The sequence below is a fragment of the Wyeomyia smithii genome, chromosome 1 (genome assembly GCF_029784165.1).
Source record: "Wyeomyia smithii strain HCP4-BCI-WySm-NY-G18 chromosome 1, ASM2978416v1, whole genome shotgun sequence".
Classification (NCBI taxonomy): domain Eukaryota; kingdom Metazoa; phylum Arthropoda; class Insecta; order Diptera; family Culicidae; genus Wyeomyia; species Wyeomyia smithii.
Window position 1 is genome coordinate 185,667,442 of NC_073694.1, and position 27,451 is coordinate 185,694,892.

The window sequence follows — 27,451 nt, forward strand, 5'->3', positions numbered from 1 at the left end:
GTACCGTCGAAAGTTTTGAGCGCATGCATACTGCAACATAGTAATGGTCCGAATCAATATTCGCACTGCGGTAGGTGCGAACGTTGATGACGTCAGAGAAGAATTTACCATCGATTAGAACGTGGTCGATTTGGTTCTCCACTTGTAAGTCAGGCGATCTCCAGGTGGCTTTGTGGATGTCTTTGCGGGGGAAGAAGGTACTTCTGACTACCATACCGCGGGAGGCTGCAAAGTTCACACATCGTTGGCCGTTATCATTTGATGCGGCATGCAGGCTATTCGGCCCTATCACCGGTCTGTACATTGCCTCCCGTCCTATCTAAGCGTTCATATCACCGATGACGATCTTAACGTCCGTTTGCGGACAGCTATCATACACCTGCTCAAGCTGCGCATAGAACGCTTCTTTCTCATCGTCGGCTCTTCCTTCGTGTGGGCAGTGCACGTTGATGATGCTGTAGTTGAAGAACCGGCCCTTAATTCTCAACTTACACATCCTCGCACTGATCGGCTGCCACCCGATCACGCGTTGGCGCATCCTACCCAGCACTATAAAGCCCGTCCCAAGCTCGTTGGTAGTGCCACAGCTCTGAAAAGAAGACACGTACACGTAAAAGCACACTTCTATCACTGTTTCCGCACTTATTCCGCACGATAAGAAGCAAGATATTTTCGAAGAAAATAAATTGCCAGACCAATGTAACTAAGTTTTGTTGTTTTTTCTTTATTTTTTTTTCTTTCAAGATTTTTGATACAAAAATGTTTCTTCTTTAGCTGTGTACAATATCCCATACAAGGTATCTTATTCTTTTGTTTGCTTTAATTACTGTTGTACCGTTACAAATGTCACAAACATGTTTGCAATCACGCGTTTCACCTGGTTGGTTAGGTTGTTGTTTCGATTTTTGTTTCATCAAAAATCTGTATCAATTCGAAAAGTTTCTAGGTTTGACGAATCGTAACATTTACCGACTGGAAGGATTTTTTTTAGTGCCCGTGATTGTAAACATTGAATGATCAAAAACTCAACACAGCGCGCTGCTCTTTTTGGTTAAGAGCTGCGCTCTTGAGCTTTGTAAGTAAACATTAAAACATAAATTTGGTACTAACAAATGAACGAATACTGCACTGGTGTCAGCTGTTGCTGTTTTCATTGTCTTGCCCTGTGGAGACCTTTTGACGCTAGACTAACAACCTATCTAAACGATTTTTTTTTTCCTTTCACAATATGATTAGCCAAGTAGACAGAAAATCTACCATACAATCTGTCCGATCGTTTCAAGTTAGAATGGGAAGAGAGACCTTAAACTGTACAGCTCGAATGCAGGGTGAAACTTATCTACAAAGAACGTATGTACTAAAAAGCGCTGCTTCCGTTCTTGTATGCAGCCGTGATAATGGGGGTTGAACGTTATTTTTTACAAATTCTTAACTAAGGGTTTATGATTTATATATACAACGAAATTATGTAATGAAATAATGATATTCATGATGCTATAAAACAATGCGAAATTGTACTCTGCTGGGGGGTTTGGTTTATTCCACACTGAATGCTGCAATGTTTATTCCGTGTTTATTTTGATTAACATTTCGGAATCGATACTGTTTCGTTTACAGTATTCTATTCCGGAATATTACCAGACTTTGTGGACTGAATGGAATCCTTCTCCCTCGGCTGAAGCTTCTTTGATTAGTTGTCAAATATCTGGAAGCTGCTGAAGCTTGGCGCGAAATAATGTTAATAAACATACAAGCGCATGCTACTGGCAAGAAGAATTGGAGAAAATAGAAGTATTGGATTTCATCGAATGGGGACGGCCGACTTGATCGGATCGGATTTACTGGACGTTTCGATACGAATTATTCAATAACAAGACTGAAAAAGTAAGCTCTCCGGTTATATAGAGAGAACAAATAACAATCGACAGCAGAAGGAGAAGATTGCATTGACTATCCACCAACTCAAAAGTACAGACACTTAAATATAGACTTGTAGACTGAACAATAACGAGCCAAAAAAAAGCTTACGATAGAAACAATCTTGTTCACAATAGGAAAGTTTACGGATACCAGTTTGCTTCAGAATTTTACTCAGAAACAAGAAAAAGACTACATTCTGTAACCCACATTGTGCATTAAATTTACATTGGTTAATGTGAAGTTTAAACAAAAAACCGCGATTTTGTTGCCTTCACTCTGCAGGTCAATATATGTAGTGTCTTTACTGCATAATTAAAAAAAAATAGAGATTCGTTCGATCCAAACTACACGGCAAAACAGACTTAGATTCAGTGTGGAAAACCCATTCGATTTAAACTTAGTATTAACTTGTGAAACATACCTTCTCGTGAGAACTAATGCAACCGTTTTTTAATTCTTTTGAAGAAAGTGACACTTTCACCCATAATGATGGTTTTGGATGACTATAAGTAACAAACAATTAGCTTTCGAAACAACCGAAAGGAGCTCTCCTCATTTTATGCATATATATTGCTGCAAGGATGTTATTTTATTGCGTCGAACCTGCGCGACGGCAGATGCGAGGAAGCGAGCGCGCGCAGCAGTGGGTTCGAGGCGAAGTTACCGGTCTGACTAGCTGAGTTGGCAGTGTTTCGAGGACCTCCGATAACTTCACCGGAAGCCACTGCTGACGGGCAACAACCTACTCAGTACTAACAGGTTTTACAGGACTAAAAGCTAAAAAATATATATAAAGAAAAAAAGTCCTACCACAATCAGCTGTGTATCACATTTTTGAAAGATGATCTAGGTTACTTTCAACGATTTTCACATTCTTGTTTCTTTTACTAATAAGTTAGTTGATGAAAATATCAAACTAAGATGGGGACTCTTTGACTGACTGAAACAGTGGCGGGGTTACACAAAACACGAAATGAGATCTCTCAAAAGATTTGTTATATGCGTTTTCATTGTTTTGTATGGTGTGGGTGAACTCCTCGTTTTTTTTTCACTGTCTTTGGGTGTCCTTAACGACATAGCTTGCCGTACCTACGCTCGCAGCGTATAACGCTTGGATTTTTAAGAATACTTTGTTCTAAAATATAATAGTAAGTAGCCACTAAATTACTGAAGGGTGGGACAAGAAAGGAAACTGACTGCAGGGACGGGAAAACGGAATTGCAAGGACTATTGCGAATCTAGCTCGCGAAAGGCTTACCACGTGGTTTACCTTCCAAACACAAACATTCTGTGGTTCCTTAGGCTATTCGCGTGACCAGCGGAGTTTTTCGCCGGTTGTGATGCTGCTGCTGGTGGATCTGCTGGAAGTGCTGCCCGCTGGAGGTAAACTGGAATTGCTGTCCGTTGAGATGGATCTGGTTGACGGTAGTGGGAGTTGTCGCCGTTGTCGTTGCCCCTGCCGCCGAGATGATTGTCGTTCGACCGTTCGCTACAACGGCGGTGGTAGTGGCGGGTGAGATGGAATAATTGACGTCGAGCCTTGCTCGTTTGGCGGCAGGTTCGAGCTGCTGGAAGCTGAGTTGTGCTTGTCGCTGCTGCTGTGGTGAGATGTACACCGATTCGTCTTCGTCATCTAGCGTTAGCAGATCTTTCTGCACAAATTCCAGGGTGAATCCTTCCTTCGAATCTACGTTGATGTCGTCGTAGAATTCCGGAACCTGAACCGAAGAAATAGAAAAACATTCAGTTAACACGTTGGGGAATTATTTTGCTTATTATCAACTTACTTCCAGCTCAAAGTCTATGTCCACCTCTTCCTGTTCGGGGTCGGCCATCGATTCGGGGGTGTTAATTATGAAACTGTCCGCTTCCTGGTCTATTTCGACCTCCTCTTCTCCCTCAACTTCCTCCTCTTCCTCTTCCTCCAGGTCGGACTGATCCTCGGTGTCGGCATCGTCGTTCTCGCCCTCGTCACTGTCCCCGGTGGAACCATGCTTCATTTCACCACGCTCCAACATCGGCAAGTGTTCGGGATGAACCATTGCCTTCCGAATGGCCTGTGGATCCTTTCGGGACCACTTTTGCACCTCTTCGTCCATTTTGGTAATCTTGGCAGGATTCATTGCCCAGAGACAACCCTTTCGCTGACCGCCGTTCGTTACCGGTTTCTCGATTTTTTCGAAGCATTTGTTAAGCGACAGATTGTGCCGCACGGAATTTTTCCAGCCGTTCGGGGCGGTCTTAAAATACGGGAAGTGTTCGCACATGAAGCTGTAGATCTCCGAAACAGGCAGAGATCCAGCGCGAGAGTTTTTCAGTGCCATTGCAATCAAGCAGGAGTAAGAGTATGCAGGCTTTGGGAAGGCGCCTTCCACCGGAGGTTTCGGCTTGGACTTTGGAGCCACGGTTGCGATGGCAACGTTTTTGTTGGCCATTTGCATCATGTTGGCAGGCTTGCCTCCGTTCGAGACAATGAGACTTCGACTGTAGACCTTCTGTGTTGTGCCATTGATGCTAATCAACTGGGTCTGTCCTTGGGGGATAGTGGTAGTCCCATTTACGATTCTCGCTGGGCTGGCATCGCGTTTTAAACCGTTTGCGGTATTGATTGCAGAGATCTTTTGTACGTTTTTAAGGTTCTTAAACTGCACCCCGTTAGCGAATGTTAACCCTCCGATTCCGGCTGCTAGTTTTATCGTGTTGCCTTTACCCAGGCCAACGCCCAATCCGGAGCTTGGACTTGATCCACCGCTGAGAGGTTGATGATTCCTGACAACAATTTTGTTGCTCTCGTCTTTCTGCATTTGGTTGGACAAATCTTTCTTGACCGTGTCGACACCGTTTATTCGCTGGATTTGCGTCATTCCGGCAGCTGCGACTTTCTTAGCCTCCTGCACCACCATTGGGACCTTGATTGTGTTGGGTGAAAAGGTAAGGTGACTCTTGCGCTCCTTCGGACTGGGCAGCGTTGGATCGTTAACCGCACTAACGGTCGTGTTGAGGTTCACGTTTTGCTTCGGGCTCTTGAGCAGACTCTGCACGGAAGAAATGACAGGCATCACCGAGTTCGGGTTGACGCAGGCGCCCACGTCGGCGTAGATATCGGTGCTAGACCATCTGGTCGGGCCACCTCCGCACCAACCACTTTCCGCATCGTTCGAGTTCGTGTCCAGCTCCAGCGACGGCAGATCGAAGTTCATCAGCGAGCTGAACTCGTTGGCACCACCGACGACGGTGGCGACTTCGGATTTGATGTCGATGTCCAGCATGTCCTGCATCGAGTCCGACACGTACAGGTCCATGATGGGAGTCGTGTCCTATAGAAAAGAAAAAAAGAAAATATATTTGTTTTAATCCATTTTCAGAGAATTATATAGAAAATCACAACGTTATAAGTAGTAAGTAAGAAAGAAATGATGATAATTATCATATCAGGTCTTGTAGATTTTGACTACTTAACGACTCTTTGATTTCTACGGGCTATTAACAGAGCTGAATTCTGGTGCTAGGGGGCCGGGGATGGATATTTTCGGGGGGCCCTCTTTCTTAAAACATGTAGAGGCAAGAAAATTTTAAATTGTGGAAGGACCTAACGCTTCGCTGAAAGCAAAAAAAAAGTCTTCCCGTTTTGCATATCTGGCCCAGGACTAATGGGGCTCCTTGAGTCGGGAGGCATTTGCCCTCATTGCACCCCCCTTCCCTTTAAATCCGGGTCTGCGTATTAGTTATCACAAGCAAATTGATCATTCATGTCAAACTGTTAAGTCCAGTTTCTGTTAAAATTTTGTGCTGAAAATAGCAAAATAGTGACATGCGCTTCTCATTGCCATCAATTATTGTGCAATTTGTTCAAAATAATTTATTAACTTGTTAGGGGCCGTTCCTAAACCACGTGGTCATATTTTGATCGCTTTTAATACCCCCGTATCCCTCCGTGGTCTTTTGGCAACCCCCCCCCCCCCTTCCTTACGACTTTAACCACGTGGTCTTTTCATTTGACAAGTGTCAAAAATTCGCTTAAATTTTTTGCATTTTTTTTTATTAAACTTCCAGTACATTCTATATTTCTGAAATGCAAAAGCTTCATTCTTAACTTGGTGGCAACAATAAATTATAAATCAGAAAAAAAAACCACGTGGTCATTTCGTTAACCCCCCCATCCCCATGGATGGTCTTTTGACAAACCCCCCTGTCCCCCTCTTTATGACCACGTGGTTTAGGAATGGCCCCTTAGAAAATCCAAAAACATTGGAAAATGTACCTAAATAGTTTTCAAATCCAATCTTTTTCATTTTTATTGGTTTTTTTATGCTCAATACAGTAACAATTACATTGCCAGATAGTTTTCTCGGTTTGTTCACGTTTGTGAAACTGTCTTTAGATGTACCAACTTAAAAGTGTAATAAAAATGCAACATTTTGTAGAAAAAAGTAGTCAAAGTAATCATCGCAATTCTGATGCTTTAGAATCACCATGAGCGGGAAAGGGGTAAAACCTTCTGTCATGTTTATCATGATTTCATGGTCTACCTCTTGATCTCAAGTTTCTTTTTGAGCCACCCTGTGTGTCTCAGGTCTGCCCTGCAGATGAGTGGCACAAGCAAACAAAAAGCGCTCACGTGGTGGTGAGTGTCTCCAGTCACACAAGTGAAAACGAGACAGAAAGTCGCACTTTTTGGTTCAACACCGGCAAGCCGGTAGGTGACCAACACCACCAAAGGTTGTTTTTTTTTTGTATTTCGTTCCAAAGCAACCAACACAAAACAACGCTGATGGAAAAGTACAGTCCCGGCTGCCGGTAGGGTAATCGGACTGTTTCATTCGCACCCTTGCTTCTTCGTTCACTGTACTGCTGGAGGGGTACGGTAGAGTTCACTCACGTACACACACACTTGTATATGGATACGTTCAGCCCTGGAGCTGGCAGCAGGAGTACGATGCCTGCTGTGTTGCGATATGTTAGGTTAGGTAAACATAATATCGAAAAATAAGCGGAGGGAACAACGAAAAAGTACAGTCCCGCCAAAAGCTGGTCTGCATGCGCTGAGCACTGGTGGACTCTTTTTAGCCTCTTCTGGCGGTCCCGGGCCGGCACAGCACAACAGAGCGCACAGATGGGCCACAGTAGAGACAAAAAGGGGAAAGAACTGAATCCGACGACGAGAGCGAACGGGAATGGCACACACAGTTTACTGCCTGCTAAACAATATTCGCCCGGTGGAAAAAAGGCGCGAAATTCGTTCAAAAACATATCGAGCCTTTGCAATGTGTCTTCTTTTATCGGTCGGACATTTAAATATATGTACGTAATTGGGGCTGGCAGAAACAAGGGGAGCCACGATGAAAATAACCGATGGAATTAATATAAGGCACGATGCATTTACTATTTCGACAGCTGATGGATGGTTAAGTAAGCTAATTATAATTTATTTTTGTATCAATTTCCAGTTGGAGTGGGGTTTCACGTGGAAAAAAATAGAGTCCTTTACCAAGCTTGCGAAATGTGTAAAATATAAAATGGAATTTAGGTGGACTAAACCGTTGATTAAATCTAAGCGGATTGAATTTGAGGATCATAGGCACCCTGACTTATGTTTTCGTCGTAATTATTAAAAAGCATGATTGAGATCAAATTTACTGTTCATTATTTACCACATTACCAACCTCAACTTGTCTGAACGGTCTGAACATTTTCAATAATCAATTACTTTTTATAAGTGGTATAAGAGTGCAAGATTTAAGCGCTTAGGTTCATCAATATTAAAGAAAAAACGAGTTGCACAAATATCTTTTCGAATATTATATAAGATTTTTGGTTGAAAAGTTGCTAAATTAAAAAAAAAATAATTGAGTAATAAGCAACTCGACGACCGAAGAAAAAATAGAACACTTAACTTTGAACTCACGTGCAGGTGGCGCAGTTTTATATACTAATAAGTCGAAACGTCAACATTTTGTGTGATTTCAAGCAGTTGTCAGATATTCTCCAGTAATATTGATAATTTTTCATGAAGTTATTTTCGTCCTTTGAGTTCGATTATTCAACTCATGCAAATTAATTTCCATGGATGTAAACGTAACCTTAACTTCTGCATTGTTTATCCAATCTCTTTGATGCCAAAGAATGAATTTTAGTATATTTACCGTACTTTTCAATAATCTTCTGTTTGCTGCTGGAGAATTGCAAATAACTCATAGACATTGAAAATGTTCAAGTTTTTTTTTCCTGCATGGACTTTCTTACTGCGACCAGAATCGTTGATCGGTGAGATATGCCTGGATGTCTGCTGTATTCCGAACTTCTATAATTAGCAATTTAGCATTATTGTTTTATCCGTGCTTGTGTGTAATGTGATTATAACCTTCCTTGTACATCTGCTCTACTATACCGAGCTTCGTTCCTCCAGCCAATTATAATTCCCTGGAGAAGCTTCGTCGTGCTTCTTCCTGGCCAGTTTTATTGATAAGAGTGACTTATTTTTTGTTAAGAGGAAGTCACACCAAGGTATTATAGAATTCAGTGGTAAGTGGGGGAGTTTGAGAATAAACTCATGTTTAATTCCTTTTTTAACAACCAATGGCTTTGATTCTGTTAAGATTCGAACCCACGATCATCCGCTTGAGAAAGCGGTAACTTTGCGGCTACACAGCTACCCACTTCCCAACTGAGGTTAAAATACAGTGACGTGTCGACTTTATCACGACTCGTTTTTTTTCACGTTTTGTTTTTATCACTCTCGAAATTATCATGCAAAGCGTTTAAGTTTTATCACTTTTCTGGGCGATATGAAAAATATTATAGAACCTAGAGATCACCTACAGATTCCGTTCTAACAGCGAAAAATTGTCAGCAAGTTTTAAGGCAATCGCTACTTTAATGGAAACGTTTCTTAGTTGCCTGATGAATCATGACTTGATTGCTGATCAAATTTACAACTGGAAAGTTACGGTCTTCAGCAAATTTGTTTAGAAGGTCGAGGGCTTCTGATTAATGAACAGTTCAGTGCAGAATTCTGTCGCTACGTGGCAATAGTGTGAACGCAAATCTTCGAATTTCGCCCTTAACTTATCCCGTCATTTCTACGCTCTAGAAAACTGCGGTCTTCAGCAAAGTTGTTCAGAATGTCAAGTTAAGTACGGAATTCCGCTATGTGGTGCTAGTGAGTACGCAATTCTTCGTCTTTTTTATCCTGATTTACCAATACTACGATTCCATCCTCCTAGGAAACTGTGGTCTTTAGCAAAGTTTTCCTTGACCTTCTGAACAAGTTTCCTAAAGACCGCAGCAAATGCGGTCAGATTTGAAAAAAAAAACAAACTGTGTATCAAAACAATTTTCTTGACCCCCTGAACAACTTTGCTAAAGACGAGAACTTTCTAAAAAAAAAATTATAAATTAATTACGAAGTTTACAACTTTTTTCGTGAAAATGTTATGTTGTTAAACAGGGGGGTCTCACAGAGCGGGGGGTATTCCAATCGACACCAAATTTGGAATTTTTTCAAAGTGACAGTAGATGAATAATTCTCCCAACTTTCAGCAAAATCTGTGCTGGTCGTGTCCAAGTGGCATGTACACTTCGTATGGAATGACCCAACTTTTAAGTAAAAATTTGTTTTAATTTCTCCATCCAAGTCTTTTTATCAAAAGTTTCGGAATAACATCAGGTTGCAAGAAAAAATAAACTTGAAGAGAAAATTCAACATTTTTAGGATTCAATGTATAATTTAATGTTTATTTTCTAATTTGCTCTTAAAACTAGAACTTAAAACCATAATAACTCAAAAATGAGTGAATTTACGAAGTAAATCTCCATGATTTTTTCGATTTCTAATTATTTTTTAATCATTCAACATCATTAGAATTTCTTTAAAAAAATTAAGAAAAAAATTATTTTTTTTGGAAATCAAAATTTAGAGTTCTTTTAGAAATTTTTGCACTGAAAAAAAAACTTTCTCCTCTTAGACAATTTTTCCGTACTATCAAAGATTTCTGAGCTATAATGCTGCGAAGTGACAACCCATGCCAAAATGCAAATCTGTGGAAAATACGCAGTTTACTAAACCAGATACGTGTGCAAAGTTTCATTCAAGTCAAAAACGCACGTTATTCGACCATGGGTCATTTGGCATGAAAACGCTCTATTCGATTAGATATAAAAACAAACAGTAGAGTAGGCCGTAATAAGTAAACCACCCTAAAAAAACCTACAACGAACACGCTTTTAATGTCACACCTCACATAACACATAGCCGAGGCAGGTGCAGCGAATTCCATTTCGATCGAACGCTTGGCAACACACCTGGATGCGGAACTAAACAGAAACCGATCCTTGTTTATTTCCCACGTCCACCCCACACAATCTTGCCTAGCAGCACGACAAGGCAACATTTCCTGCTAGTGTGCCTACTCGCCGCTAAGGTATGCCAGCCTGTTACTTTCCGGAAGTACGGAAAGTGGCCTCCGGTCGCTTGGTCACTCGAAAACTGAAAACTACCTTAGAAGCGTCCCAGAAATAGCCCGAAACCGTAAATCCGGATTCATTCGAAACGTTGGAGCATTTCTATCTTCGTAGTTTTCAAGTGCAAAAAAGTCCACTATCCCCAAAAGTACGAGCGGAGTTTCGGCGGGTAGCGAAAAAATCGATTTTTACCACTCGTGCTTTCACTTTCACTCCTGGTAGCCTCGGATGGAAGCCAGTTTAAAATACCGGGGGTTGGAAATTTTATCCCACGTTGTCTCCCTGTGCCAGTACCTGGCACACATAGCGGCACTCGATAAAACGCTTCCAAGTTCCCCTTCACGCCGTCGTCGGTGGCCACGTGCTACAAAGTACAGTTCCGATAAAAAGGACTTTCACCCCTTCCTCGTAGAAGCAGGCTCCGAACGCGGATGAAGCCCAGACAGTTCAGTGGCCTCACACTCACCGTCTGCCTGCAGTACACCTGCCAACAACCCCACCAGAAGCGGAAATTTTCCGTGCGCGAGAACCGGGAAAATTCTCCTCCACCGAAAGGAGCGCGCCTAGGAAAAGAATGAAAAACTGGCGCGCCAAAAAGATGAGATGTTCAACACTACCGTAAAAGCGTTGCGTCCTCTGCGCACATGAGTTTTTTGTCGTGCATGTGTTAGTACTGTAGTTTTGGGGCGGTGGGGTGTATGTGGGTGGTTCTGAAAGTGAAAATTGCCAGGACTCTGTCACGCGCGGTCCTTGTATTGCCGATCATGCGCCATGCGAAGCGCAGTTCGTTGGCCGTAATGTAGGGCTTAGGGGGGTTCACATCTGGGTTTTATTTCTGGCTAGTTTTTTGCTTTTAAATTGAACCAAAAAATCAAAATCTGAATGCTTGAACCATTCTATGGAGTGGTTAGAACATTGTCGCTTGAGGTAAACTGGGGTAAACAATAGTGTTATCAGTCTACATTTTTCAAAGCGATGATCTTACGCCGCTCACCTCTAATTACTTTCTCGTGCCAGTTCGGTGGCCTTAACAAGACACATTTATTACCAATGTCAATGACTTACCATGTTGCTAATTGACACCGTCTCTAGTTTTGGCGCGCAAACTTCAGGAATTATTTGGTTACAAATATTGAGTTCTCGATTTGCTAAAAGTCTCGGTTATTCTGCCAGTGCACTCTGCAGCTAAAAATATTCCGTCTGAATTGACGCAAATAGTCCATTCCATGGCACTTATAGAATCGAAACGCGTCTTCCTGGCTAACGCCAGGTGCAGTATTGGCTTCGTTTTACTTTCCAATTGACGCTCTCTCTCTCTCGTGCCATACTCATAAACAGCGGAAAATTTCTTCGAATACTGCTTGATTTATAATAATTGGCGATTGGATATGTTAGGTCAAGATTTTTTGGCATATCAACAAACTGCCCCGCGAAGCGGTAGTTCCTCCAATGGACTGGGGGGATGAGATGCAAAGTGAGCAAAATGAAGAAAGACGCACAATATTACAGATTTGATCTAAATTTAGCTGTCGGCTAGCCGGCGATCCGAACCGCGTTTGGCGGGAAAAGCAATCGCTTCCGGAAAAGTTGAACGATCGTGCTTGTTTGTTTGGCTTGGATGAATTTTTAGCTTATGGTATCATGACTGGCAGGTTCAAGTAAATTGATGAATTCATATTGAGCAGATATTAGTTTAGAATGTTACTAATAATGAAAGTTGTTTACTGCATGCGAATCTGCAGCGTAACGCCATATTCCAGGTTGGCTGAATAAAATAAAATATTGTCAAAAATAAAAAAAAATCCTTTTTATTTTAGTAGCCAATTATAAAAAGCATCAATATATCTTGACACCAGCCAAAGTAACAAATTTGATAGTTCTGTTGTATCCAAATTCATCATTAGATTGTTAGCAAAAGAATTACCTGTGGTTCAGAATTATGAATCGAAATGCATGTAAAATTGCGTTCTTTAAATTGCTTACTGAAATAAACAGATATTGTCCATGTTTACGGAAGGTTTAAAAATTTTATCGAATTGAGAATCCCAAAAGCTTGCTTAACCATTATTTTCCTAACATTTTTTTCAGAGAACACCAAAAAAAACGAAAAAAATGTTGTAATCCTGGTCCTACTCAACTATAAAGGAATAGCTAGGACTAATAATTTTTGTGTTGTCAGCGAGCACCAAACTTAATTTTCTTTCTTTTTTAGTGTTAGGCAAATGGCTGAAATCGTTACATAGACGTTTTTAAATGTACATTGAAAACCATAACAGTGGAAGACTTTTTTTATGAAAATAAAGATTTCGACTGCTGTCGTGTTGCAGGAATGGAGGACAAAAACAAAGTTCCTCCGTAAATCATTTATATTGTTTTAAGAGTCCTCGTAGTTCCTGAAAAAGGTGACGATTTTAGTTTCTAAACTTTTCCCTTAACTCCAAATTTAAACGTTGTCTCAGACACTAACGCTTTTCGAAAATTTATTGGCTTATTGGCTCCTAGATACTTTTTTATAATTTTCGATATTTTTCAGTGCCTTGATATTTCTTAACATTGTCATTTTTGTGAAAATAAACATTAAATTATACAATAAATAAAAAAAAATTAAATTTTACCATCGAATTTTTTTTTATTGAAATTTAACATTATTCCAAAACTTTTGATAAAAAAAGTTCTGGATAGAGAATTGCACGACGAATTTTTACTTAAAAGTTAGGTTTCAACATTTTTCTTTTCAATTCCAACATTCTTGGGAATAATCAAATCCCAGTGATGAAATATGATTTTAATAATATTTCCAAATCATACAGCTTTTATTTACTAACTATCTAAATGCGTTTTTGAGATATTTCAATATTAGGTGTTTTTGAGATATTTCAATATAAGGTGTGACAGCTTTTCGAGATAATACACGTGAGTTATTTGTGGTTCTCCAGCAACAAAAATTTATTTGTTTAAATATGCAATCGAAATTTATATTCTAATATGGTTGTTGCTGGAGAATCATAAATAGTTTAAGAAAAAGGTGTTTTTTATGAGTAACGCAAACTTTCAAAACTTAAATTTGACTAATCTCAACAGGGATTCTAAATGACCACTAATTAATTTAACATCATTATAAATTGTTCGTAAATATGTTAAAATTAGAAAAAATGCTCTGAAGCTTAAACGCCCCCCGAAGGTGTTTGGGGTGATCAAATAGGGAGGTGATAAAATCGGGAGATTTTTTATATCATTATTTTACTTTTTGAGATGTTAAACCGATAACTTAGATACGTAAAATCAGTGGTTCAAATAACTACAAGCAACATATAAAAATTAAGTTGTGTTTGTCTGTCTATCGAGTGTTTATAGGGGTGGAAACTACTGAATCGATCGGTGTTAGGGTTTGCAATCCCGGGAACGATTTCCCGGGAATTGCCTTTTCCCGGATCCCGGGAATAGGAATATTGATTCCGGGGATCCCGGGATTCTCGAGCTCCTCGGAAAATTTTCCATACAATATTGCAACAAAACTAAATATCGTATCAAAACACGAAACTTACGTCGTAGAAGTGTAAAGTAGCTTTATAGTGTGCATACGAAGCAAATATTTGCTTGAAACGACGATCAATATTTGCTTGCCGTGTATTATCAAATTATTTGCTTAATTTATTTGTCAAAAATACATGCTGTCTTATTTAGTAAACGATAAATTAAGAAATATTTTCTTCGTCTCATGTCTTTTTTTGCTAGTGAGTTTACTACTAAGCGGATAGTTGCTTGATTTTTTCTTTGTTTAGGCTGATACAAATTTCGAATTCTTTTTATGTCCAAGGTTATCAAAGTTAACAAAGGGGGTGGCAAAAAATAAATAACACCGAGACGAAAAAAAAAGAAATATCTTTGATCAAAGTTTGTGTGCAAGTTATGACGTTTGTAACTTGCACTCAAATAAATGTTGAAAAATAACACTTAATTATTATTATTATTTATTTCGCTTGCCTTTTGACGACACTCTCGCTGTCACTTCCAATATTCAAGATTTTTGAAGGAGGGGGGGGGGGGGGGGTAACATAAAATGAAAATAAAATTTGTAACGGCCTTATTGACAATAAAATTTGAGACCTGTAAATTGACAAAAAAAAAATTAAACCCATAAATCAATGCGACCAGAAATGAATAAATTAATAAAACTCAGTCAGTTTACACTGACTTGGGTCGTGGCCGCGATTTCACATTAATTACGAAGGCATTCAAATGCTCTAAAATCTGGCTGCCAAACACTCAGCTTTATCTTCAACAAATTAAAAGTATTGGACTCTTCAGTTTCTAATTAAATGTAGCAAGAGCTGGAATCGGTGATTTAGAAGTATTTTAGAAATCAGACACCAGCGGTGATTCAGCTACATTATTTGGGCCTAACGAAAATTGTCAGCGGATCTGAGGCGATTGATAGACGATTGTTCATGAATTTTTGGAGTAAACTTGAAAAAATTTTGTTCTTCAATTAATAATTAAATTGTAAACGATAGTTTGAAACTTTTTATTAATAAGATTTATTTGAAATCTCATTTTTGCTAAGGATTTTTTCCTTTCCCGGTTCCCGAGAATTCCCGGGAAATGAGATTTTTCTTTCCCGTTTTCGGGAAAACTATTCTCGGGAATATTGCAAACCCTAATCGGTGTGATAATGTGTATGTAAAGGTTTTTACGGCCGAGAAAGGAAATTAGGATAGTTCGAGACCCCTCCCTCACTTTTGAAGGGAGGGCTTCCATGCAAATTTAACACAAACTTCTGCATAACTCAAGAACTAATCAAGTAAAAGGAACAAAATTTGACATGTGGAGGTTTTTGATAAGAAAAAATATTTGTATGGTGGTGGTCCGTTACCCCTCTCTCCTCTGGAAAGAAGAACTCCCAAACAAATGAGACACGAATTGCACAACTAGTTCGCGGGTTAGATACTAGTGTTTACATGCAGGTATGATTTTGTGCTGTTGGCGTCAAACATTTTTCAAGCAATTTTAAAACAAACATTTTTCGTGATTTTGAACTATTTTCTAAGGTACTCAAACAACCCCATATTTCTTATATAAGTGCAATATTTCAATATAGCTCAAGCAATCACCTACTAGTCTTAAAATTTTCACAAACATCTTTTCATAAAAATGTGAACACCCCCAAAATCTAAAGTTATGGTCAAAATACGGTTTTTTGGACCTCAGTGCACACAAGTTTTTTTAACTCAGTCATTTCTGGACCAATTTTCAAAATTTTAGCAGTTTTGGAAAGAAGATAAACAGAGCTTTCAAAATATATACAGGGTTGTACTAATATCACTGAAACATGTTGAGTTATTTGAGTTTAAATCTATTTTTTTAGACTCCTACACGCAATTTTACAACCAAACTTGAAATTTACCACCTGTTTTTTGTGAGAAAGATACTACAAATACACTAAAGTCGCTTTTTACGCGGGGAATACGTGCCGCGTAAAAAAACCGCGTAAATTCCGGAATCCGCGTGAAAAAAACCGCGTAAATTCCGGAATCCGCGTAAAAAACGCGTAAATTCCGGAATCCGCGTGCGTAAAAAAAACCCGCGTAAAAAGCGACCTTAGTGTACACTAAAATTTTTTTTTTAATGACGAATCAAACAAAAGTGGTTTTGTGAAAATCGGTGAATATTTAGCTGAGTTATATATTTTTTATGAAAACCAGAATTTTTGGCTTCCATCGCACAATTATTTTACGGTGCTACAAATAGAGAAAAAAATGCAAGAACTTCTTAAGTGGCCTAGTGTGGGTTGTAGGTCTTGTTGAGTCTAACATTCGCTCATACTATAAATTTTCCAAACACCTCTAAAATTTTAAGTTATGGTCAAAATATGGTTTTTCGACTTCAGCGCATACGATTTTTTTTAACTCATCCATTTCTTGACCGATTTTCAATATTTTAGCAGTTTTGGAAAGGGGATAAACAGATTTTTTTAAATATTTACAGATTTGTACCAATATCACCAAAACGTCTGGAGTTATTTGGGTTTAAATCTAAATTTTTAGACTTTTTTTGACCATAACTTCAGATTTTTGTTACGCTCAACAAGACCTACAACCTACATTAGGTCACTTCAGAAGTTCTTGCATTTTTTTTTATTTGTAGCACAGTGTTATTATTTATTTCTTTCTCATCCTTCATTATTCCAGCATTACCAAAATTACCCGAAAGCGAAAAACTTGGCACTGATTACAAAAAATTCAATAGCATAGATGAAACAACCCTGATGGATTTTGTTATTGCAGATGCAGTTTGGTGTATCCAGTATTTGTTTTTTTTTCTGGAAAAATGTGGACAAAAAGTTGAAACGAAAATTGGGGTTTTCAGTGCCTTCTCAAAGAAAACTTCAAGTTGCTCATAATTCATAAGAGATAGAGACATAATGTCTTCGGTAAAGTTTCTTGTTTTAAGGTCACTTAAACTATTGCTGAAGACACTATGCGTCAGTCTTTATCTGATGAAAAAGTAAATTTTGTATCTAACTTATATGTCATTTGATCATCCATCTTTCTATAAAAAAATGCGTTATGGCTATACTTCACATTTGAACTACTTTTTGACTAGACGCTCGGAAATTCGCAAAATAAAACAAAATACTACAAAGTATACAGCTTTAGGGTTGTATGAAAGTGTGACGTGGGACTAATCACTGTAATTAGGGGATTTTTTTGTTACAAAATATACTGAATCTGCAGACAGAATCAATGTGTTTGCTCAGCGACTGTCCGTATTTTTATTTTCAGCCTCCCCTGGAAATCAATTTTTGAAATATATTCAACAACACTCGAAAGAATATCGTTTATATCTGACGATATTATGCCTGTAGTATTTTTTTGTGCAAACAACATGTATTTGACAAGGCACAGGCATATCGTGCTTGTTGAAGAAGCACCAAGAATTTCTCGTAATGCGTCGCAGTCAGAATTTTATTCTATATTCTCAAAAACCAAATCCAATTATACTTACGTTATCATAATGAATGGTTTTGTCTTATTTAACTCTGAATAAATCAAATCTATAATATGGTTGTTACTTTTAAAATAATATGGAAGCCCTTACAAAGGTTCATTAATTGGCAAACATAGGAAGACATTTTAAACAAAATTATTAACAAGTTCCAGCAAAAGTCGTAGCAATCCACAATTACATTTTTGGTTTTTGCTTGACATTTTTTTTCATTTGCCTACAACTACATTAGCTGTATTATGAAGACAGCTTATATACGTTTATTATGGTAAAGCTTAGAATAATAATATATCATCTAACAATTTTGAAATGTAAAAAGAGATTCTGAATGAATCTTAGTAAATAAACAAAATTCACAAGCATTCGCGAGCTCCTACTCTTCTATAAATGTATATATTTAGGAATTTACTCTTTCGATACTATCCGGTCACGATTATTTAGTGAATATCGAAGATAAAATTAAATAAATATCCGTTGCAAAAATTTACAATTCTTGTTGAGTAATTTATGGTAATCATATTTATGAGATAAACTTTCAATCACCGTCAACAGCAGCATTGCAATTTTTCCTCGATTGCACACGTATAGAAATGTACGAACAGAAGTGTACCACTGCAATAATAATAGTACCGCTGCAGTATAAATAGAAGTGTACCGCTGAAATGTACGAATAGAAGAGTACCGCTGCAATCATAGACGACGAGAGACCTGCGGTTCTTTACTCCACTGGTACTGTTGCTTTTACCGGCATGTTTTCTTTCAAGACATCAGTTTTTATTAGGTCCTGAAGGCAGTTTTAGAAATTGTTCAAGAATGGGGAGTTTCAAACTTTTTGGAAAACTTTTAACTTCGAGACGTCATATTAGTCTAAGCTCATGGAAGCAAAAACAAATTACTATTGGGACAGGGAGACTCTGTCGATTTTTATTTCGATATTGATACAGAGAATATCACAGGGAACGGATGGTGTCCATTCACGTCGTCTGTGCTAGGAATGCTCGCATGTAATTGGTTCATTTTTCGCGTAAATTTGTTATTGAAACTGTTTTTCAATTGTACCGTTTAGCAATGAAATTAGAGTGATAACTAGCATATTACATCATTGTTAAACATTTTATCTATCCAACAACATATTGGTTATTGTTATCCATCATGTGGTTATGCTGTTATAAACGTTTGAAATCTGACACAACATTTGCCAGTTTCATTTCCAATTTTACAGAATGCATCCCAGTATAGAAAACAAAGACGTAGCCCCACGTCAAAAAAAAAACAACTCTAGGGTAAAACCTTTGTTATATATGTTATCATTCTCTTATCAACCTGATTTTTACTTTCTATCGAACAGATTTTTCTTGCTAACGTATTTTGTTTCTTTGTACACACGTTTACCTCAATCAACCTAATTGCTAATCAATAATCATCAGTTTGCTTCTGTCGATGTTCGTTTTGATCGGACGCGCATCACCAGTCATAAATCTTTCCATACCTCTTATCGGTGAGCCCGTCAATCACACAATAAATTAAGGGAAAAATCAAACCCTCAGTCATGAACTGGATTCTACTACAAAACAAACAACAAGTTATCGATTTTCGCACTACTCCGCGGTGGGTGTAGTTGATTGGTAGAATTTCGGGAAACCATCAAAACCGGAATACTATCACAGACAGCTGTATTTAAATAGTTCATAAGCTTTTCAGGGTCGCAAGTGCGCAAAAAAAACGCAAACCCAGATTCCCCAGTGTATACGAAAAACGGAAGCAAAACAAAAACCACGAAACATCCTTGCTCTGTATGTGCGCGGTGCCGAGCCACAGGACATAAACGGCGTAAGCGTCAGGAGGAAACCCGCGTAACTAGCGCGAATCAGCCGAGAAGAAAGTAGAGGAAAATCAAAACACAATGACACAATTTTCCCCTTTTTCTTCGGAACGATGGTTGAAAATTCTCCTCCCAAAAGTGTGTAGCATCGGATGCGGAAAACATGCGAACATGGAAAACAGACATGACAAACCCGTGAAGGCTAGACTTGTTGTGAGAACCTAAATGGGGAAAAACTTCGGAAGAACATGAAACGAATGGCAGAAGAACGACGCAACCGAACCGACAAGGCCCGTAGAACAATGGAATAGTATTTTCAAGAAGATACGTATAAACATAACTGAGGAATATTTCTTGTACATACAATTTTCGTTTTTCTTTCGCCGTGTTCCGTTTGCTTTGCCTTTCAGAACCTTTCGCTGGAAGTTACATTATGTTTGTTCGTGACTTAACTTAGCATTGCTGCTACATAAAAAGAAGGAATGGAAGTCGTAAACCGGTTCTGGTTTGCGTATGGTCTCTCTTCTCACCGCAATGTGAACCCGGCTGGAGTGAACATGAGCCTCTTGAGGGGTTCTATATAACTGCTTGAACGGAGAGTTATTTTCCCTCCATTTTTTACTTACTTCCCGATGACAGCGACGACGATGGACGGAGTTGTACGCGACTACGAAGTTGTGGGAACGTGCACCAGAGTAGCTCTCGGTTGAATGATTTCTGTGGGACCCTGCTGCTGCTGTTTACTACTCTCGCGTATTACGAGCTTGACTGACGAAAGTTCCTAGGTGAGATATTGTCGAGTATTTATCCGCTTTCCTGGATTGGGACAAAACAACATCGCGAAGAAACCAAAAAAAAAAACGGGTAAAAAGCTTTTTAAAAGGATCAAAAACAAAACAAAAGGAGCAGTGCTGACTCCTTTAGAGATTGGTCTTGATAGCAGATTGTTTTCTTGGGATTTTGGCGTTGTTATTTCTTGGCTAGTTTTTTTTTCAGAAAGCTATTACCACCTAAACGGGTCTAATGATTCAAAGACGGTGAAATGTTTTTTTTTTTGGACCAAATGGTACTCATACGGAATTCGAAAATGATCCTTTGGGCATTGAGCTAACAAAATAGAATAGCCAAAACTTTGGGAGCATTACTAACAGAGTTACTAATATAACATTTTTTAACATAGATAGCATTGCGAAATGTCATTTCGGTTCAATGTGGCGCATCCCTGACTGCAGCTCTTTCATCGTTCACTGACAAATTTTTTTTAAAATTGTTTAAATCAAGAGTGAACTGGCTTAGTTTCCATTCATATCAATTCTAAACTGAAAAAAAAAAATTAAAAAAGATTGCAAAAATGACAATTGCACTTTGACAGCAATATTGACCTAAAGTATCACTACGGCTCTAGAATCAGAAGAGCCGTCAGTTGAACTAGAGCGCAAAAAAAACCTGCAAGGCGAAAACTTTAGCAAGCGAACGGTGTACCGGTCACTGTGGAGCAACCCCCCTCTGGAGGAAGACAAAAAGAAAGATGTGATCTATCGGAAGGGCGAATTTAAACGGCACCCCGCGCGGCTCGAGTAAATAGTGGAGAAAACGATGAGGAGAAGCAACCACTAACTAACACTACTAATCCTACACATCGACTGATACAAGCACTTCTATCAGAGTTCCATGAACTTGCTTGCTCCAGGGGAAAGGGCAGATCTAGATCAGCAACCTGATGATGGGTTTCGTCTGTGAAACAGACTGATTGGCGAATATTGGAATGTGAATTGAGTTAAAGAATCAAACGAAAACAAAACCAATTATTTTCATCGTTTCTGAACACGTGCTATTCTAGTTGACGAAACCAGGAGAGCTAAACGAAAAAGGTTCAATAGCCCCTGCCGTTTTTGGCGTATATGTCAACAAGAAAAATTTACACATTTACGACCGGTTCGGCGCCTAAAACTACACCCTCAAGCTTCGAATATAAGCTAGCTAAAAGATAATATGCATACACGGATCACTTAACGCCTCTCCAATAAACGGCAGGGGAGGATTATCATTTACTGAGCGAGCTGTGAAATTTTTCTTCCATAGACCTACCGAAAACGTATGTAAGTGGCAATAAAACTTTCGAAATCTGTCAAGGCAAATTATTTTACCACTCGAACGAACCTTGACAAATGGAAGTCGCTAGTCATCTATCAACACCCGGCCGGTTTCTTTGTCGAATTCGAATGTGATGGCAATTAGAAAATTTTCCTCCCTTAAAAAGCCAGTTCCAGGCGGGATTCCCAGTCTCAAACAATTTACGATGTGTTCGCTCGTATCGTAAATGGATTAAAAGGCTACGTACCTGGGAGCTCACAAAGCAACGGTTAAAGGGATGATGGCACACAAGAATTTCACTGGAAACCCTCATTCTCACAGGCAAACATTCTTTCGGGATCGTCAATTTATTGCAACCGAAGCCATCAGAAGGGTGGCGGTAAAGCAACAGCAGAACGAAGAATAATAGAAAATCCCGAATAACTGACCTAGGTAACCATTGAAATGATCTGATTTGTGTGTGTGTGTTATTGGTAAACTGTTTCAATGAAGCATTTCAAATAACTTTGATTATATAATTGTTGTGATTAACTAGTGCTTGAAGTTCACTTCTTAGATAGCAAAAAATAATCGAAGCAAGTTCTAACAGAGAGGACGGAGACCAAAACTTATATATAAAACTAACGTGTGGTTTTATTAAAAAACAATTTGAGAGTGATGAAAGATTATGAAATATGAAACTTCCTATGAAAGGCAGCGATTGCTTTAAGCTTCCAGGTTTCTTTGATATCACCCTCTCTCAATCGTGTAGTCCAAGATGCATCCATAATTTTTGGAATAGGCCAGAGTCCAATGACTTCGTAAAGATGTCAGCTAATCGATCTCTGGTTTCAACGGCATACACTTGAATTCGTCCTTTTGCGATGTAGTCACGGATGAAGTGGTGTTTAATAACAATGTGCTCGCTTCGATTCGTCTCTAAATTGTTGGCCATTTCAATGCACACTGGGCCAGAAATGGAATCTAGCGGAACGAAATTAATAGCGCTCTTAGGGTTTGACCAATCGGTTTCCATGAAATTTAGAGATCTACAACTTTGTCGAATACCGCAAAGCTCTAGCGTGTAAGGGAAAGAAATTGGCATCGCAACGCCACCTTTGCGGCTAAATTCCGAATCAATTCAATCATCCAAAATGACGCCCTAACTTTACCAAGAAACTTTGTAGAAGATCGGAAACCGATTGGTCAAACCCTAAGAGCGCTATTAATTTCGTTCCGCTAGATTGCAATACTGGCCCAGTGTGCAATGCAGCCTCTATTGACTTTGTATGTGGTGATTGGTGCTTCTGGATCCTTGACATTCATGTCTTCAAGGATACCAGGATACATTCGCTTGATGAAATAGCGACGGTGGTTTGTTTTTTACTGCACCATGAGACTGTGGACTAGGGTGTCACAAAAAAAAAATCAATGTTGAAAAAGTCAAGGTGCTCGGCCCTAAATTGAAAGATAAGGTTATCCACAGAATTTTTGTAGAACATCTCAACTTTCTAAAAAATTGTTTTCAGGTTGCCCAAACGTGATTTATGAAAAAATGACTTTTTCAAGCTACAAACCCATTTTTTTGAACTTTTTTCAATTCTGTTCGATTCCTACATTTTTCCATATATTTATATTTTTATTTTTGCAGGGTTGTTTTTGAATATTTTTCATGGTTCAGTTTAGCATCGCATTCAATTATTTGACTCACAGGGTCCATTGAACATCACCCTTCAAAACACATACTAAAAAAAAATTTGATCAAGAACTGAAATTTTTACTGCAAAGTGGGATTCAAGGCGAAAATTTACATGTAAAAAGATCCTTGATATCTTATCGGGGGGCTGAGATACTGGCGTTTTTACATGTGATGGAAAACTATACATTTTCTCAAAAATGCCACAAAAGCTCAATATCTCCATTGCACAGTGTTTTATTTTGCCGTTTGTGCGGATAAGGATATCCAAAAATGCATCTTTTAATGTAGAAAGATGGGTGTTCAATCCACCAATGAATGAGTGAGATAAAAAATTTACTTTTTAATCAGAATAAGATAGACGCATAATGTCTTCGACAAAGTTTTAGATTATCTTGAAAAAAGAAACTTTTCGAAGACATCATGTTACTATCTCTTACATATTACGAGCAACATTGAGTTTCCTATTAGAGGGCACTGAAAATCACAATTTTCGTTCTAACTTTTTTCGCAGATTTTTCCGAACTTTCAAACCTTCTACTAAGTTTTCAGCCATCCAAAAATGCATTTGTTTTCTGAACATTGTTATTTTTTATCTCCCAATATAAAACAATTATTTAACATATTTGTTAAAATGCATAGTTTTCCATCACATATAAAAATGTCAATATCTCAGCTCCCCGATAAGATATCAAGTATCTTTTTTCGTGTAAATTTTCGTCATAAATCCCGCTTTGCAATGAAAATTTCAGTTCTTGATCAATTTTTTTTCGTTTGTGTTTTGAAGGGTTTTATCTAAAAATTGTTGGAAAAATTAATTTTTCTGTGATGTTTAATGCGCTGTGGGAGTGAAATAACTGTATGCGATGCTAAACTGAACCATGCAAAATATTCAGAAACCTCACAAAAATGAAAAAAATATATGGCAAAATGTATTGCCGGATTAGCTCCTCAAACACCAGTAAATGAGTCTTCATGGAATCTTCGTCCTGTAGCTTCAGCCGATTTAATTGCTTCCTCACTAGGTTCTGAGTTCCGATGGACTTCTTTGCAAAGGTATTTTTAGGAGCTGTCCAAATTTCCTTGTCCGTTTTTGTTCTCACAGATGATTACCAAACACTCGTTGGCAAGAAAAACAACGAGGTAAGATTTCGCCTTTTGGTCCGCGTCCTTAAACTTTTTCTCTTCAGCATCAGCTTCAGGCACATCTTCAGTTATCGTATTTCAAACTTCAACGGAATCCAGAAACATCTTGATCCGAAATTGTCAGTGCTGAAATCCTCCTCCACTGTTAAACTGCGGGATTCCGCTTATAGCTTCGCGTCGTTAGCTCTCCATAACCTTTTATGATAACGAATACAAGCGTTTAAGACTAACGTGTGATTTTATTGTAAAACAGTTTGAGAATAATGAAAAATTATAAAAATTTATTTTTACATATTTTTTCATTGCTGAGAAGCCAAGAGATATGGCTGTAAGAAAACTATCCGCTCCTTCTTTTGGTTAATCGCATAGTACTTTCTAAGCATACGGCAATCGAAAAATAACTTGAAACATCAATACAAATATATTTATTACCGTTACAATGAGATTGAGAAATAATGAACTGAAAATAACTTTTAATATTCGAATGCACAAAAAGTAAGTTTAGCGCGAAATTTCCTGACCAGTCCAGGTGTTGCAGTATTACTGCAATTTAACATTTTTCAACTAGTTCTTTGAAAAATGTAATCAATAAAAACTCAGAGTGAGAACAAAATTCCTCATATATCCTCAGAATTTGAAAATCGTTTTCATTAAATAAGCAATAAAGTTCGTATGAGAAAGGTCAGTTTACACCGTCAGGTAGATGAGATCGTTTTAGTTTAACTAAGAAGGAAAACCGAAACCGAAAAATAATCACATTTATTCTAGCCTAGTGCATCATCTAAGCGGACGAACAACCCTTTTTGAGGTAGAAAAACATCACCCACGCAAAAAACCCTTCCTACTCGTTTATAACGTGCGTTATGTGCATGACCGCCAACCACTCTGCCCTTGGATATGTTGCGCGGTACTCAATTCCCATGCTACTGCTGACTACACTGTACCTATCGTCCCTACTCAGCAACACCAAATCCCATTGGTCCGTAAATGTCGGACCCAGACTGCTCGTGAAGAGCAGGCCATGAAATTGATGAAATTGCATCAATGGAAGCGACATAGCTCTTGCTGTATACACTGTCTGGTTCTGATTTCCAGCTGCAACTGCAGCACTAACCGAGTGGACTTGACTTCGAGCGGAATACGTAATTATCGCGTCTCATAAATTCAATCACGTTTCTTGAGCCCATTGCCTGCATTCGGTCTCGTGACTGACAGCCATCCACAAGTGAAGGGAGAGGGCGGTAAATCCTAACTAGATTGAGATTCTTATGGGAAAAACTTCCAGAGGTTACTGTTCAAAAATAAAATATGAGGTTTTTTTAAGTTTTAGTCGATTTACTACAAGGAATAGGTATTTATTTTATATTTCTAGTAATAGGTATAGGTAGGTATCTAGTTTATCAATACTTTGCAAAAAAACTATGCTCACTAATCTAACAAGAGGCAGTGGGCCCACTCGAATAAACAACGATGAAGCACGTGCTTTTTCGCCATTTGGGAAAGCCGGTTTGCTTCGCTGCTCGTTCCCCACATGCTTGTGCATTCATCTTTCCACCCGATCGAGAGCATAATAATGATGGGTGGGGGCATAGAGTTCCCGCGAATAGAGATGGGAAACGTGAAATGAAAACATAATCGTACTAGACGAGTTGCTCGGTTCTGCTGGCCTTGAACTTCACTGGTCGTACGAGCGCAAACGAGAGACGAACTCGCCAGACGTGGTGTAAACAGAACAAAAGAACAAATCAACGTTTAAATGCAGGTGCTTTACACCAAAATTATTCAATATCACTGTTTACAGTCCGGAAAAAATTCACGGAAAATGAAAGCAAAAGTAGCAGTTAAATTAAAAATGACAAGCTGCAACGAACATCTGCCGAGGCAGCTGCAAGCACTTTCTTTCGCAAATCATTCATAGTAGGTAATCAGCTTTTGGCAAATTTTAAGCTGCACTACGTTAATACTTACATTGTATTTATTGAGTAACACGTCGTGAAATCCGTTGCTCATTTCCTCCAGTTCGAACATTGTAATCGGTTAGACTAATACACTTTCGCAAGGAAAATTTTTTTGTTTTGATTTACGACCGCAAGATTGTTTCGCCACTCATTAGTCCAAAAAATTATTCTTATCTTCACGTTCGTTTTGCGTATCCGGACGAAACCACTCAACTTGCGTCTGCCGGAAGAGAGTTGCTGTTACGGTGCGAGAGCGACAGTGAGGGGTTACACCACTGCTGCTGAGACGTCACAAGGAGTTTTGGGGAACGACGGGTGTTTTCTAGGCGATGGGCGGAAAAATGTATCAAAACACAACACGGTTTTCCCGCGATGGGAAGAAAACCGAGGAAAAGAGAACACAATGCCAGATTACATTGAGAGATAGATTATTCTTCTTCACTGCTTCATTCGTACCGTAACGACGATCTCTTCCCGAATATGTCCACCAGGGAAGAAGATAGCACACAGTAATAACAAACGTACGATCTGCCTTTCGCGCGCACTACACTCTTCATATGAACCACTCTCGTGCTCGACTAATCTCCAGGAATGGAGGGAAATACAATTTCGTCCGAGTTCTATCGTCCCTAGCAATACACTGGGACCGGTGCCCTCTATAAGTGTTAGTGTCGCGCAACACAAACCGCAGTCGAGTTCAAAATTCAAAATATTCGCCTTTGATTGGTGGTCTCACGACGGATGAATCGCCCTTCTCGGTGTTGGTGAGTGACTAATTTGCTGCGGCTCAGTTGTACAACTTCCCTGAACGTTCCCGTTTACACCCGTTCTTGTAAGTCACTTGCAAACAATTTCGTCATCGACAATTGCACAAAATCCTTCTCAACTGAAACTAAACTACTGCAGAATCATATAGCAAATAAACGATTTTTTTTATGCCACAAATAAATTCGAGTGAGAGCCAGTTCTGTCAAAGAATTTTGACATTAATTTTACCGGGAGACAATGGATGTCGTTTTCAAAATGGCGGCATGTCGTTCACTTGGGCCGATGATCACAATCAGTCACAGCACGAAACCGGCAATCGGATTTTTCTTCGCATACAGTTAACCATATATCACTTAAAACGGTACTGGTCGGTAGCTGACAACTAGCTGCATATATTTGAATACTTTTCAAAGCACGCACGGTCCAAAAACTGCACTGAACTTGATTGAAGGAAATTTGCGAGGGAAAACGACTGAACGTGCTCCGAGCGCTGAGATACCTTTGTGCACGATGTAGAATATTCAGGGACTGCGGGCAGCAAAGCAAAAAATAAACTACATCCACTAACACACGCCGTTTTTGTTTGTACACAAACCCCTTGCT

At 38.9% G+C, this 27,451-nt stretch overlaps 1 protein-coding gene across 4 annotated transcripts; it reads right to left on the bottom strand.

Annotated features, from left to right (window-relative positions):
- Positions 1–704: 704 nt before the first annotated feature.
- On the bottom strand, positions 705–27,362 carry LOC129733818 (uncharacterized). Of its 4 annotated transcripts, none has more exons than XM_055695331.1 (4): positions 27,077–27,362; positions 26,091–26,300; positions 3,708–5,237; positions 705–3,638 (listed from the first exon to the last, which is right to left on the bottom strand). In XM_055695331.1, exons 2-4 carry the CDS (start codon positions 26,148–26,150, stop codon positions 3,219–3,221), a joined length of 2,010 nt encoding a protein of 669 aa, XP_055551306.1. In that variant the 5' UTR covers positions 26,151–26,300; positions 27,077–27,362; the 3' UTR covers positions 705–3,218. The 4 variants fall into 4 exon arrangements, with proteins under 4 accessions (XP_055551306.1, XP_055551307.1, XP_055551309.1 ...); XM_055695332.1 differs by having other exon boundaries at positions 26,537–27,362; XM_055695334.1 differs by having other exon boundaries at positions 27,269–27,284.
- Between the last annotated feature and the right edge of the window lie 89 nt (positions 27,363–27,451).

Coding starts and splice junctions, on each gene's coding strand:
- LOC129733818 (XM_055695331.1), bottom strand. CDS start 26,150: ATGTTCGAACTGGAGGAAATGAGCAACGGATTTCACGACGTGTTACTC. Junction 5,238..26,090: donor TGTTACTCAATAAATACAAT/GTAAGTATTAAC, acceptor TCTTTTCTATAG/GACACGACTCCCATCATGGA. Junction 3,639..3,707: donor ACATAGACTTTGAGCTGGAA/GTAAGTTGATAA, acceptor TCTTCGGTTCAG/GTTCCGGAATTCTACGACGA.